This window comes from Oculina patagonica, chromosome 9 (genome assembly GCF_052425735.1).
Source record: "Oculina patagonica isolate OP01 chromosome 9, crgOcupat, whole genome shotgun sequence".
NCBI classification, from domain to species: Eukaryota; Metazoa; Cnidaria; class Anthozoa; order Scleractinia; family Oculinidae; genus Oculina; species Oculina patagonica.
The window spans coordinates 25,748,107-25,762,436 of NC_135766.1; the positions used below are offsets into that span (position 1 = coordinate 25,748,107).

The 14,330-nt window shown below is 42.6% G+C and overlaps 1 protein-coding gene across 1 annotated transcript; it reads left to right on the forward strand.

The window, feature by feature from the left end:
- The first annotated feature begins 1,117 nt into the window (after nucleotides 1-1,117).
- Nucleotides 1,118-11,481, forward strand: LOC144665140 (uncharacterized). Its single transcript, XM_078526312.1, has 3 exons — nucleotides 1,118-2,078; nucleotides 2,525-10,050; nucleotides 10,418-11,481. The coding sequence occupies exons 1-2, from the start codon at nucleotides 1,169-1,171 to the stop codon at nucleotides 10,042-10,044; spliced, it is 8,430 nt and encodes a 2,809-aa protein (XP_078382438.1). The 5' UTR covers nucleotides 1,118-1,168; the 3' UTR covers nucleotides 10,045-10,050; nucleotides 10,418-11,481.
- Nucleotides 11,482-14,330: the final 2,849 nt, after the last annotated feature.

Genomic DNA, 14,330 nt, shown 5'->3' on the forward strand with positions numbered 1-14,330 from the left:
CTCTTAACCTTCTTAAATTCGGTATTTATCCCTTTGTGTTTGTAATAAAATAAAGTAAAAATATTTCGAAAGGTTTAAGGTTGTTTTAAAGTGTTTTCTCGGCGATTTAAAGCATGCGAGGGTATTATAAGGGTTGTAAGTACCATAAGTTGTTGATAGATGCCGAATAATTGGGCATTCGTTTAATAACTTTTTTATGTAGCAACCGGAGTAATACAGTGGTTGTACTGACTCATAAAAGTACGAGAGCTATAAAGTGCTGGAAACCGTTACTAGACACCTGATTTTCACTCTCACCTCTCATTCTACAAAAAATATCCTTATGAGACGCCGAGACTGGCAGAGAACCCGTTCAAAAAGAAGAGACCCGTGAGATTTTGACGAAATTTTGCGAGACTCGTTCTTTTAACTAACCATTTGCTACCCGCCTTATGTTATCATCAAACATTTCCGAACTAGCTAACTGATAATGAATCAGCTCCTTCATTATGTTATTAATTCGTCATTCACTGACATTAGTATTCTCCTGCGACATTTCTGCAGATTCATGGTAATACGCAAGCTTTAATTCTACAAGGAATCGAGAAGTACAAATTTGGGAAAGGAAATAAGAGGATGGCTTCGTATCTCTGCTCAAAATTCCGGAACTAGTGGTAAGTCTTAATTTTTACGAAAGACGCTCAACTATTCAGTCGATCTAGCGACGCATAATTTTTTCTCGTTCAGAATTTTGATTTGTTTTTAAAAATCTGCAGAAGGTTGGTCTGTTTTCTTTTATTTGACGAGTTCGTTGGATCAAACGAATAGTGTACAAGCTGTTGACTACTAATATAATATTTTAGAGCATGTGATGAAATCACCTGTATTCTCAGGGGGGGGGAGTCACCATGAGCGCTTGACTGATTTATCTGGATTAAGCGGAGTGTTTTTACCCAATCAAAAATGAAACGTTGCATAATTAATTAAGTGATATCACTCAATAAACCGAATACGATAAGTTCGTCTGTACCAAGCTCTCTATCTGAGACTGTAATCAAAATGGGGAATAGAAGCTTGCATGCGTTGTAAAGGGAGAAAAGACCAGCTGCCATTTCGTCTTATTTACAAATTCTGCAGGTAGTCCACCAAAAGCGTAAAGACACTGTCCCCCCCGCCCCCCCGACTACTGATGATACGTAAGATGGCTCTGACGCCTTTTCGGGACAAGCAATTAAACTATTTCAAGTTTGCCTCCATTGTACTGGATAAGTTCCCTGAGGCCTTACGTCAGACATTCAGAACAACGTGGGACAACATCTTTGGACATCTGCCCGGTTACCAACCCTGGGATGACTCTGCTACAGTGAGAAATTTGTTTCTAGCTACAGAGGGTGGCACGACCAAAGTTCCCATAAACCTCTCTTATAAAGAATGGGATTGTACCGCCTTATTCCGGGCTACTATCTACGCGCGTTCGTTCGTTTTACCAGACAGCAGTGGACATCATAGGATACTCAGTGACTTGTACGTTAAGCCCAGAGGAGTGCCTTCTGGTAGTTTCCATACATCAGTTGTAAGCCCTGGTGGAAACAAGGCAGAAACGTTTGCATTAGCGATTGACCAGCTTCGTCTTCTAAGGAATTCTCTCTGTCACGCACCCAGTTCAGAGATGAACAAGGCAACATTTGACCAATACGTTCAACTCGCTAAAGATGCATTCAAAGCTCTTGGTGTGAACACAAACCCAATCGATGCTGTGGGAAGTTTGACTGAGTCGGACTTTCCTACGGAGCGAGTTCGCCAGTTAGACGGAGACATCAAAAGTGAGTTACAGGCAGACAAGAAGTTTCTTGAGGAAGAGGTTAAAGACGAGCTACAGGGCATAAGGTCAGATATCGCTCAGTCTAACCAGGTTCGACAAAGGGATCTGATAGAAGCAGAGGCAGAAAGAAAGAAAGAATTCAAAGAACTTACGAACCAGCTGCAAGTTGGCGAAGATGTGTTGAAAGAAGAGATTAGAAAGACGGCGGAAAAAAACATCAAAGCAAATCGTGACATAACTGAGAAACTCGATGACATAATCAAGAGTAAGGAATCAGGTAACTCAACAGATACTGCTCTTATAAGGTTTTGAAAGTACATATGTTTCAGTTTGGCAATAACAACAAAATAAGCTGGGAAAAGAATAAATTAAAGCAATATCAATTCAAAACCGAAACATTGATTGCCTGTACATATGGCTGAGAATCGAAAAAGATAATCACCACCCAGACATTTGTCACCTACTGACGAAGTTAAATTGCCCTCGGGAATATAATATATTTTGCGTTAACGTTTGTCATAACTAAAGCATTGTACGTAAGTAAGTTCTGTGTGTTTTCATTTCTTGTTTGGATCTCTACGTAAATTTCGATTGTGCTTCGATTCGAGGCCATCATAAACATAAACTTCAATAATCAGAATTAATAATATTCTAAATATCACAGAAAACTAGTTTACTATGATACTCACATTATAAACCGACCGTTTCTGTATTTTTTCAAAGGTACTAAAGTTTCTTTACCAGGATCAGGTCTTCCTCCAATTGTGCCACACTTCACTGGCCGTGAAAGTGAATGCAATGAGATCATTGGCCAAGTAATGTCCGAATCTACCCGAATCGTCTCGATCTGGGGTTCACCTGGTTTCGGAAAAACGTCGGTTGCGATCGCAGTGGGACACCATCTCCAGTCTGAAGGATTACCGGTCTACTTCCTCTCATTACGAGGCCTTCAGTCGAAAGCCGATCTGACTTCGAGGCTTCTTAGCTTTTTCTCACAACCTGCAACAAATGGTCGATCATCGAAGCATCTATCACTCGATGATGAACTTTGCCAACTTTTTACCAAAGTTTCAGATCGTTTTCTGGTTATTCTTGATAATGCCGACGAGCTATTCCAGACTGGTACGCCAAAAGTTAAAGAGGAGGTCGTGAGTCTGCTTGAAGAACTTCTCAGGCGAAACGAAGGGGCAACATTCGTTCTTACCACAAGGGAATCTTTCGAATTCATGAATGTGCATTTCCAAGGCCACCAGGCAGTAAGAATAAGACCACTAAATGAGGACTCTTCCGAAAATTTAGTGCATCAGTTACTCCCAGATGCAACCACCTCCGACTGCATCCGACTCACGCAAATCTGTGGGCATGTACCTTTGGCCATGAAGTTATTGTGTTCTTCCATTTCTGAAGATAATGTCCAACCTAATCAATTTCTAGATGAATTGGTGAGGGAAACCGACGGTAACATCGTCGACACGTTGGACAACCCAGATTTTCCGAGCAATCTGAGGTTAAAATTCCTGTTCGATTCCTCTTTTCAGAGACTCTCTGCAGGAGAGAAAGAAGCCCTTGTGTGCTTGAGTATTCTTCCAGAGAATTTCGATCAGGAAGTTGCAGCGGCCGTTTTCAATCTAACAAGAATTTCTGCCACCAAGAAATTGCAAAGCCTTCGAAGGAAATCTCTCCTAGATTCAAGTTTCAAACCAGGGTCATTCTCAGTACACACCCTAATTCAATCATTTGCAAGAGAAAAGGGAGAACGCGAAATGAAAGAAACGGTTGACAGCTCGAAAGCCCGCTACTATGCATTTTACCTTTCCCAATTCGAGAAGCTAAACCAGCAGTTTCTAATAGGAAATTCCATGTCCGCATTTATTGCGTTTTATGAAGATAAACACAGTATTATGCAAAGCCTTATACAGGGCTGTTTAAACTCTAGCATAGCTGACACTGTGTTTCGCCTTTTAACAAAAACGGAGCTGTTTATAGACTCGCTTTTTTGGATGGAAGGAGAAACCATTGATCTGATTTATGATTCAGCAATTCAGGCAGCCCATGATCTCGAGAAAAATGTTTTCTATAGGCAATTACTCACTTCAAAAACATTTTTTGAAGTAACTTTGGATAGGAAAGGAACGATGCAACTGCTCTCTAATGTGAACAAAATTCAAACTTTGTCTTCGTCGGTCGTTCATGGAGAACGAGGGAAAATCATATGCTTCTCTAGTATGTGTCAGCTTGCAGCAGGAAAAACCGTGGAAGGAGTTCAAATGTTGAACGAGGCTCTTTCTTTTATGAAAGATGTTCCCGAGCAGACAATTCTTCGGCTTGTTGCTTTTCAGATCCTTGCTATTTATTATCGATTCAAAGAGAATTGGCCAAACTTCTGTCACTTCTACAGTAAGGCGCTCCAGGAATCGATAACAGCGGGAGACACGCAACTGATTATCATTCCTCCGATGGAAAGCACTGAAAAAAAAACTGACGAAGAGATGACGACACAAGAAAACACCAATATCAGCTTACACAATCAGCCAATACAAATAGAAATTCTCTTCCTTGTTATTAAAACAGCAAAAACCTTCGTGGATAATGAGACCAAGAAATATTTCAGCGACGTTGCGCTGAAAATTCTACATGAAAACGAAAGAGCTATCACAAAGAACTCAATTGGTTTGGCTAATTTTCAGCGCAATGTTGTCTGTATGTTAAGGGATTTGAACAAAACTGAAGACGCAATAAACTTTTCTGAAACAATAATCAAATATCACCAAAACGCACTTGCGCAATGCAACAGCAACAGGGAGAATTACTCTTCAGAAGTTCCTAAACTACATCAAGAAATTCTGGAAAAAATTTACTTAGATCTAGGCAGAGCACAATACAGGGAGAGAAATTATTCGGAGGCACTTCAGTCTCAACAGCATGCACTTGACATCAATCTGCGACTGTCTGGAGAAGACGACCTAAGCACAGCCGCCAATTACAATTCCCTCGGAGTAACACAACATGCACTCGGCGACTTGGCGTCAGCTCTTCAGTCCAAACGGCGTGCACTTGACGTCAGACGGAAACTGTTTGGAGAAAAACACTCAGGCACAGCTGACTGTTATCATTCACTCGGAGTCACACAGCATGCACAAGGCGATTTCACGTCAGCTCTTCAGACATTCCAGCGTGCACTTGACGTCAGACGGAATCTGTTTGGAGAAGAACACTCAAGCACAGCTGACAGTTACCATTCACTCGGAGTCACACAGCAAGCACAAGGCGATTTGACGTCAGCTCTTCAGTCATTCCAGCGTGCACTTGACGTCAGACGCAATCTGTTTGGAGAAGAACACTCAGGCACAGCTGACAGTTACCGTTCACTCGGGGTCACTCAACATTCACAAGGCGACTTGGTGTCAGCTCTTCAGTCCAAGCAACATGCACTTGACATCCTACGAAAACTGTTTGGAGAAGAACACCCGAGCACAGCTGATAGTTATCATTCACTCGGGGTCACTCAACATTCACAAGGCGACTTGTCGTCAGCTCTTCAGTCCAAACAGCGTACACTCGACATTAGACGGAAAGTGTTTGGAGAAGAACATGCAAGCACAGCTGACAGTTACTATTCACTAGGAACCACACAACATGCGAAAGGCGACTTGTCGTCAGCTCTTCAGTCTAAACAGTGTGCACTTGTCATCAATCGGAAACAGTTTGGAGAAGAACACTCAAGCACAGCTGATAGTTATCTTTCACTCGGAGTCACTCAACATTCAAAAGGCGACTTGCCGTCAGCTCTTCAGTCCAAACAGCGTGCGCTTGACATCCGACGAAACCTGTTTGGAGAAGAACACTCAAGCACAGCTGACGTTTTCTTTTCGCTCGGAAACACGCAACATGCAGTAGGCGATTTTGCGTCAGCTCTTCAGTCGAAACAGCGTGCACTTTACATCAATCGGAAACTGCTTGGAGAAGAACACTCAAGCACAGCTGACAGTTATCATTCACTCGGGGGCACACAACATGCGCAAGGCGACTTCCTGGTGGCTTTTCAGTCATTCAATTGTGCACTAAACATTAGACGGAAGCTGTTTGGAGAAGAACACCCGAGCACAGCTGACAGTTTCCATTCACTAGGGGCCACTCAACATTCACAAGGCGACTTGTCGTCAGCTCTTCAGTCTAAACAGCGTGCACTTGACATTAGACGGAAATTGTTTGGAGAAGAACATGCAAGCACAGCTAACAGTTACTATTCACTAGGAACCACACAACATGCGCAAGGCGACTTCCCGTCTGCTTTTAAGTCATTCAATCGTGCACTTGACATACGACGGAAATTGTTTGGAGAAGAACACTCAAGCACAGCAGACAGTTACCATTTACTCGGGCTCACTCAACATTCACAATGCGACTTCTCGTCAGCTCTTCAGTCTAAACATTGTGCACTCGACATAAGACGGAAATTGTTTGGAGAAGAACACTCAAGCACAGCTGACAGTTACGAGTCACTCGGGGTCACTCAGCATTCACAAGGCGACTTCTCGTCAGCTCTTCAGTCTAAACAGCGTGCTCTTGACATTAGACGGAAATTGTTTGGAGAAGAACACTCAAGCACAGCTGACAGTTACAGGGAACTCGGGGTCATTCAACATTCACAAGGCGACTTGTCGTCAGCTCTTCAGTCATGCCAGCGTGCACTCGACATTAGACGAAAATTGTTTGGAGAAGAACACTCAAGCACAGCGGACAGTTACCATTCACTCGGGGTCACTCAGCATTCACAAGGCGACTTGTCGTCAGCTCTTCAGTCATGCCAGCGTGCACTCGACATTAGACGGAAATTGTTTGGAGAAGAACACTCAAGCACAGCCGACAGTTACCATTTACTCGGGGTCACTCAGCATTCACAAGGCAACTTTTCGTCAGCTTTTCAGTCTAAACAGCGTGCACTCGGCATTATACGGAAATTGTTTGGAGAAGAACACTCACGCACAGCTGACAGTTACCATTCACTCTCGGCCACTCAACATTCACAAGGCAACTTGCCGTCTGCTCTTCAGTCATGCCAGCGTGCACTTGACATTAGACGGAAATTGTTTGGAGAAGAACACTCAAGCACAGCTGACAGTTACCATTTACTCGGGGTCACTCAACATTCTCAAGGCGACTTGTCGTCAGCTCTTCAGTCTAAACAGCGTGCACTTGACATTAGACAGAAATTGTTTGGAGAAGAACACTCAAGCACAGCTGACAGTTACCATTTACTCGGGGTCACTCAACATTCTCAAGGCGACTTGTCGTCAGCTCTTCAGTCTAAACAGCGTGCACTTGACATTAGACAGAAATTGTTTGGAGAAGAACACTCAAGCACAGCTGACAGTTACCATTTACTCGGGGTCACTCAGCATTCACAAGGCGACTTGTCGTCAGCTCTTCAGTCATGCCAGCGTGCACTCGACATTAGACGAAAATTGTTTGGAGAAGAACACTCAAGCACAGCGGACAGTTACCATTCACTCGGGGTCACTCAGCATTCACAAGGCGACTTGTCGTCAGCTTTTCAGTCTAAACAGCGTGCACTCGGCATTATACGGAAATTGTTTGGAGAAGAACACTCAAGCACAGCTGACAGTTACCATTCACTCTCGGCCACTCAACATTCACAAGGCAACTTGCCGTCTGCTCTTCAGTCATGCCAGCGTGCACTTGACATTAGACGGAAATTGTTTGGAGAAGAACACCCAAGCACAGCTGACAGTTACCATTCACTCTCGGCCACTCAACATTCACAAGGTGACTTGTCGTCTGCTCTTAAGTCATGCCAGCGTGCACTTGACATTAGACGGAAATTGTTTGGAGAAGAACACTCAAGCACAGCTGACAGTTACCATTTACTCGGGGTCACTCAACATTCACAAGGCGACTTGTCGTCAGCTCTTCAGTATAAACAGCGTGCACTTGACATTAGACAGAAATTGTTTGGAGAAGAACACTCAAGCACAGCTGACAGTTACCATTCACTCGGGGTCACTCAGCATTCACAAGGCGACTTGTCGTCAGCTCTTCAGTCATGCCAGCGTGCACTTGACATTAGACGGAAATTGTTTGGAGAAGAGCACTCAAGCACAGCTGACAGTTACGAGTCACTCTCGGCCACTCAACATTCACAAGGCGACTTGCCGTCTGCTCTTCAGTCATGCCAGCGTGCACTTGACATTAGACGGAAATTGTTTGGAGAAGAACACCCAAGCACAGCTGACAGTTACCATTCACTCTCGGCCACTCAACATTCACAAGGCAACTTGCCGTCTGCTCTTCAGTCATGCCAGCGTGCACTTGACATTAGACGGAAATTGTTTGGAGAAGAACACTCAAGCACAGCTGACAGTTACCATTCACTCGGGGTCACTCAACATTCACAAGGCGACTTGTTGTCAGCTCTTCAGTCTAAACAGCGTGCACTTGACATAAGACGGAAATTGTTTGGAGAAGAACACTCAAGCACAGCTGACAGCTGCCATTCACTCGGGGTCACTCAACATTCACAAGACGACTTGCCATCTGCTCTTCGGTCATGCCAGCGTGCACTCGACATTAGACGAAAATTGTTTGGAGAAGAACACTCAAGCACAGCTGACAGTTACCATTCACTCTCGGCCACTCAACATTCACAAGGCGACTTGTCATCTGCTCTTCGGTCATGCCAGCGTGCACTTGACATTAGACGGAAATTGTTTGGAGAAGAACACTCAAGCTTAGCTGAAAGTTACCATTTACTCGGGCTCACTCAACATTCACAATGCCACTTCTCGTCAGCTCTTCAGTCTCAACAGCGTGCACTTGACATTATACGGAAATTGTTTGGAGAAGAACACTCAAGCACAGCTGACAGTTACCATTCACTCGGGGTCACTCAGCATTCACAAGGCGACTTGTCGTCAGCTCTTCAGTCATGCCAGCGTGCACTTGACATTAGACGAAAATTGTTTGGAGAAGAACACCCAAGCACTGCTCACAGTTACCATTCACTCGGGGTCACTCAACATTCACAAGGCGACTTGTCGTCAGCTCTTCAGTCATGCCAGCGTGCACTTGACATTAGACGGAAATTGTTTGGAGAAGAACACCCAAGCACTGCTCACAGTTACCATTCACTCGGGGTCACTCAACATTCACAAGGTGACTTGTCGTCAGCTCTTCAGTCATGCCAGCGTGCACTTGACATTAGACGGAAATTGTTTGGAGAAGAACAACCAAGCACAGCTGACAGTTACCATTCACTCGGAGTCACTCAACATTCACAAGGTGACTTGTCGTCAGCTCTTCAGTCATGCCAGCGTGCACTTGACATTAGACGGAAATTGTTTGGAGAAGAACACTCAAGCACAGCTGACAGTTACCATTCACTCGGGGTCACTCAACATTCACAAGGCGACTTGTCGTCAGCTCTTCAGTCTCAACAGCGTGCACTTGACATTAGACGGAAATTGTTTGGAGAAGAACACTCAAGCACAGCGGACAGTTACCATTCACTCTCGGCCACTCAACATTCACAAGGTGACTTGCCGTCTGCTCTTCAGTCATGCCAGCGTGCACTTGACGTTAGACGGAAATTGTTTGGAGAAGAACACTCAAGCACAGCTGACAGTTACCATTCACTCTCGGCCACTCAACATTCACAAGGCGACTTGTCGTCTGCTCTTCAGTCATGCCAGCGTGCACTTGACGTTAGACGGAAATTGTTTGGAGAAGAACACTCAAGCACAGCTGACAGTTACAGGGAACTCGGGGTCATTCAACATTCACAAGGTGACTTGTCGTCAGCTCTTCACTCTAAACAGCGTGCACTTGACATTAGACGGAAATTGTTTGGAGAAGAACACTCAAGCACAGCTGAGAGTTACGATTCTCTCGGGGTCACTCAACATTCACAAGGCGACTTGTCGTCAGCTCTTCAGTCTAAACAGCGTGCACTTGATATTAGACGGAAATTGTTTGGAGAAGAACACTCAAGCACAGCTGACAGTTACCATTCACTCGGGGTCACACAATTTTCACAAGGCGTTTTTCTATCAGCTTGTCAGTCATTCCAACGTGCACTTGACAGTAGACGGAAATTGTTTGGAGAAGAACACTCAGAGACAGCTGAGAGCTACCTTTTAGTACAAGTCACACTCCATATCATAGGACAGTTGGCCAAACAAGCATGTGATTTACACAGGCTTTTTATGTCACAGGCGCGGATCTAAGAAAAAGTGAGTCCATTTTTCTACTTTGATGGGAGGCAAGTATCCTGCTTTCGAGCGATAGTTTTAAGATTTGACGGTATTGCAATGCAATTTAAGATTTACAGACTAGGCACGGCTTTTTAAAACAGTCCATCCTGAAGATTTAAATTGAGTTCAATATTGTATGAAGTAAATTATGTGTGAACTGCAGATGAGAGAACGAGAGATAATGAGATCTTCCCAGTTTTTGAGCAGTTAAAAAAAAAGTCTAATAATTTTCTTTTTTTCACGCTTTCCTTTTAGCTGCTTAAATGGCAAGATATCGTAAAATTCACTCCGCTCACTACAACTCTTTTCCGAGTTAAGAATGATCCTTTCTTGTTGTTTTTTTCAGAGAGTTTATACAATTCTCCAATCTAGTTCTGAATCCTTTTTGGATCAGCGCCTGGGTGGACAAGACAACAGCTCAATAGTCTCGCTACCTATAGTTTCAAGATGAACGGTAATGTAGGAGAATACGAACCATTTATAGAACAGCATTACCACTGAGAAACGCCACTCAGTAGTCATTTAAGTACTTCCTGGTACGAACACTGAGCGACACAAATAATTGTTAAGTAATGTGTTGTTTAAGGCCTTAGCGATACACCCCACGAACGAAAGGTAGCGATATCCCTTTCTTTCAACTCAGGTCAAGCTCCTCATTTGAATGAAAGAGATAAAATGTGTATTATCCCACTCTGAACTGATTTCTAAACGCTATGGACCAACTATTGGCATTGTTAAATAGGACCTTCCTCTAAACAACGTCTATGTAATTAATTCGACTGCTTTTTAATAGAAAATACCGAATAAGATTGAGAAATTTTTTGCCCTCACAGTTTACGAGTAAATAATGTTGAATATAATAAATTCTGAGTAAATAATTATTAGATTAGTGTCGTAGAAAAGTGAGGATTCCCTTGCGAACAACTTTGACCTGCAGTGTATCAATACCAAACCGAAATTTCTCGACTTCTTTCGCTAACAAAACTATACCTGCTTTACAAAATTGTATGTATTCAGAGTTTTAATTTTTTTCATCTGTTGTAAGATTAAATAACATTACGGAAGTTTCTAGTTTAACCGTTAGAATAGATTGACGGACTTTATCAGAACGACAATTCAACTGTAAATAAATCATGAAGTTTAGTCCTTTGCTAGAGTTCTTGTGATCCGTCAATTGCCCAGCTCTTGCAGATCCTTATATCTCGATCTTTTGGCAAGCCAAGCAAGGTGCAGGGCTAACTTTCCTCCTTTAGTTCAGTACGTTTTCTCGGTAGTATCATGCACCATGTTTCAAAAATCTGTCGTCACACCATAAAGAAAGTGTCCTGTCCTTATTCGTTGCTTTTTTTGTGGAGGTGGATTTCAATGCCTCCTAAGATTTTGAAGATTTCTTTTATTCTCAGGCAACCTTGTAAAACATACAAAACCCAAAGATTGGCATAGCAATTCTCCTTACTGCATGTCGTACATTTCTTCTGATGTGTTCTGAGAATTTTGTTTTACATCAAGTGATTCTATAGTTGATGATTTTCTTTTATTCCCAACACCTGTCTGCTTGACAATGTATCGTTGTTGTATGGAGAAATTGTACGTTCATCACTCTTGAAAATTAAAGTCGGGTTTTCACTAACAAAGCTAGCACAGTGCTGGTATGCGCACACAAGTTCTAGATAGCCAAAAATGCAAGCGCGCGATTAAAATAATTTTTAATATCCTTCTGGACTCTTATGCCTGGTTGGGGGGGGGGGGGGTACTCTCCCAAAATACCTATAGGTGTATGTGCCGCCCACGGAGTCGTGATTTTAGGCTCCCGATCTTGAACGAGGTATCCATTTTAGAGGCAATTTCTAAAACGGGATGTGGTATTTTGAACGCACGAAAGTTTCAAATTATCAGCAGCCAAAACGAGGTGTCCAAAAATTGAACTGTTTTTAGAACGGGGTAGCATTTTCATTTTTGGATGCAAATTCTTTCTAAAACAGGGTGCTACTTTCGAGACCCAGGCGGCACATACCCACCCAAAACATACCTGAGTACCACCCCCGGGCTCTGATGCTTCCACTTTTATAATATGCGTGCGTCTCTGAGGAAAACCAGGCTGATAACTTCTCGCAGACGGGCAAGTCCCCAGTCTAAGTTGCGTTTAACCTTAGCGGATAGGAGGAAGAGAGGATCTGGGCAGAAGATTGAATTATGATACTGCTAGGTACTTACAATATCTTGATTTCTTCATTGGATTCTTAACCTCTGGTTTAACTGTTTTAATTTCGGTGTAAGTCAAAACGTTTACTAACCAAAAGTTTACTATCCCAACACTCCTTCCAGTATTCCGGGGTCAATCATTTATTTATATCAATCTGCAACTTTTATCTTTCCTCGTGGAAAGTCTCTATTTCCTTGCAACCAAAGGGGTACTAGCACAGGAAAGCTGCCACGTTTCTGTGGGTAAATACTAGCTTCTCTTTCTTTTTTGTAAAGCTAAACTATAACAGCACAAACGGAGGCAAAGCAATTCCACATGTTTATTTTTCTCGAAGAAGAGTAGGCCATCACTGTCTGTAATAACAAGCTCTCCATATTGGGCGAATGTCCGTAAAAATAGGTTCTACTTTACTACTAGGTCAGACTGCGATTAGTAACAAAGCCCCGAGAGGAAAATTTATATTAAAACGTGTGCACTTGAAAAGTTTGAAGATTTGACAATTAACTTTTACGGCTCAAAACCCTGCTGTTCAGGTGAGGTGACCGATAAGTATAGGAAAACGGTCTGTTCGAGAAACAATCGTGGAAATTAGAAAAAGTCCGATCTGTTCACAAGTACAATTAATCCCTGACTGTTTCGACAAAAAAAGACCTACCGTATTTACTCGAATAAGCGCCGCCCTCGAATAAGCGCCGCATTTGGGACCAAAAAGTTAATAAGCGCCGCCCCCGAATAAGCGCCGCAGTACCGATGCGGCGCTTATTCGAGAAATTCCGTTAAACTAAAAAAACAGCACTACAAAGCAACTCTTAAGCGAACTTAGACATTTCTTTCCTTCAAAAACGATGTTTTGCAGTTCAGAGTGATTGTTTTACCGCTCGCCCATTAGTTTTCTATCCAGCATTCTAACAATATGTGGTTTTGTAAATGTTGTGAAGGCCACGAACTTTGCCAGGACAGCTAGCGCCACTTTTCTCTTCAGCAAGAGACGAATACTGACAACCAAAAGACGCTATTTTTAATCACTGTTAAAGATTGCATTCTTTGAGGCGTCCAAATTTTAATTAAGCGCCGCTCTCAAATAAGCGCCGCCCTCGAATAAGCGCCGCACTTGAAAGGCGAAAAATTTAATAAGCGCCGCGGCGCTTATTCGAGTAAATACGGTATTTCCTTTTATTAAAAATGCTACCGTAAATACGAGTTTCTGAATTCAGCAAATTCAGTTTTGTGTTTACGCGATCGAGTTACAACTGATGTGCCAGGCGTCCCTTAGGTGTAGCTTTGAAAGTCGATTACAGTGAGCTTTATATTTAAAAGACAACTTAAAGTCTACCTTAATGCCTACTTGTTCCCTCATTTCTGTCCAGGATTAAATTTTAGATCGATCTTTAGAAAGCCGCGACTGAAGCAGACTGGAAACGAGTTGGGATAGTGACAGCCGCGTTTTTTGGCGCGAAACTGAGCGATGCAATTAATTAATCGAAATTAGCGACACAATTTGGGATAAATTGTTCCGACGTCAACCAATTAAACGCGAGTATTTACGGAAGCAGTATTGTTAGACATTAAAATCAACAGGAATACAATGGAATCGAACCTCCAATTGAGGCAAAAGTTAGATCGAAAAAAATTAGTACTTCGAGAAATCAAAGATAATATTACATCGTTTATAGACAAACAGAAACGACTTTTGGTTCGAGTTGTCGTATGGTTCGAAAAATCGAGGGCTCTGAAATCGGGATTCCACTGCTTAGTGAAGAGAAAAACAAACATCTGGATATTGACAGAAGAAAATGATTTAATATTTACAAGTGTATATTTGGATCGGTCGGAGTTTGCCAAACGTACAGTGACAGTTTAATGTAAATTGCCGAGATACTGCTTACAACAATCGAGCACACTTTGAAAAGAAAGAACATTGGGCATAACCAATACTCGTGTCCATTTTGACCAGTCAGCGCCACCGAAAACCTTTATGTTACAATACAATACTTTATTTTACAATACAATACTTAATTTAAAGTGGGAAACATGCTTAGCTTAGAATAGCTAGTTT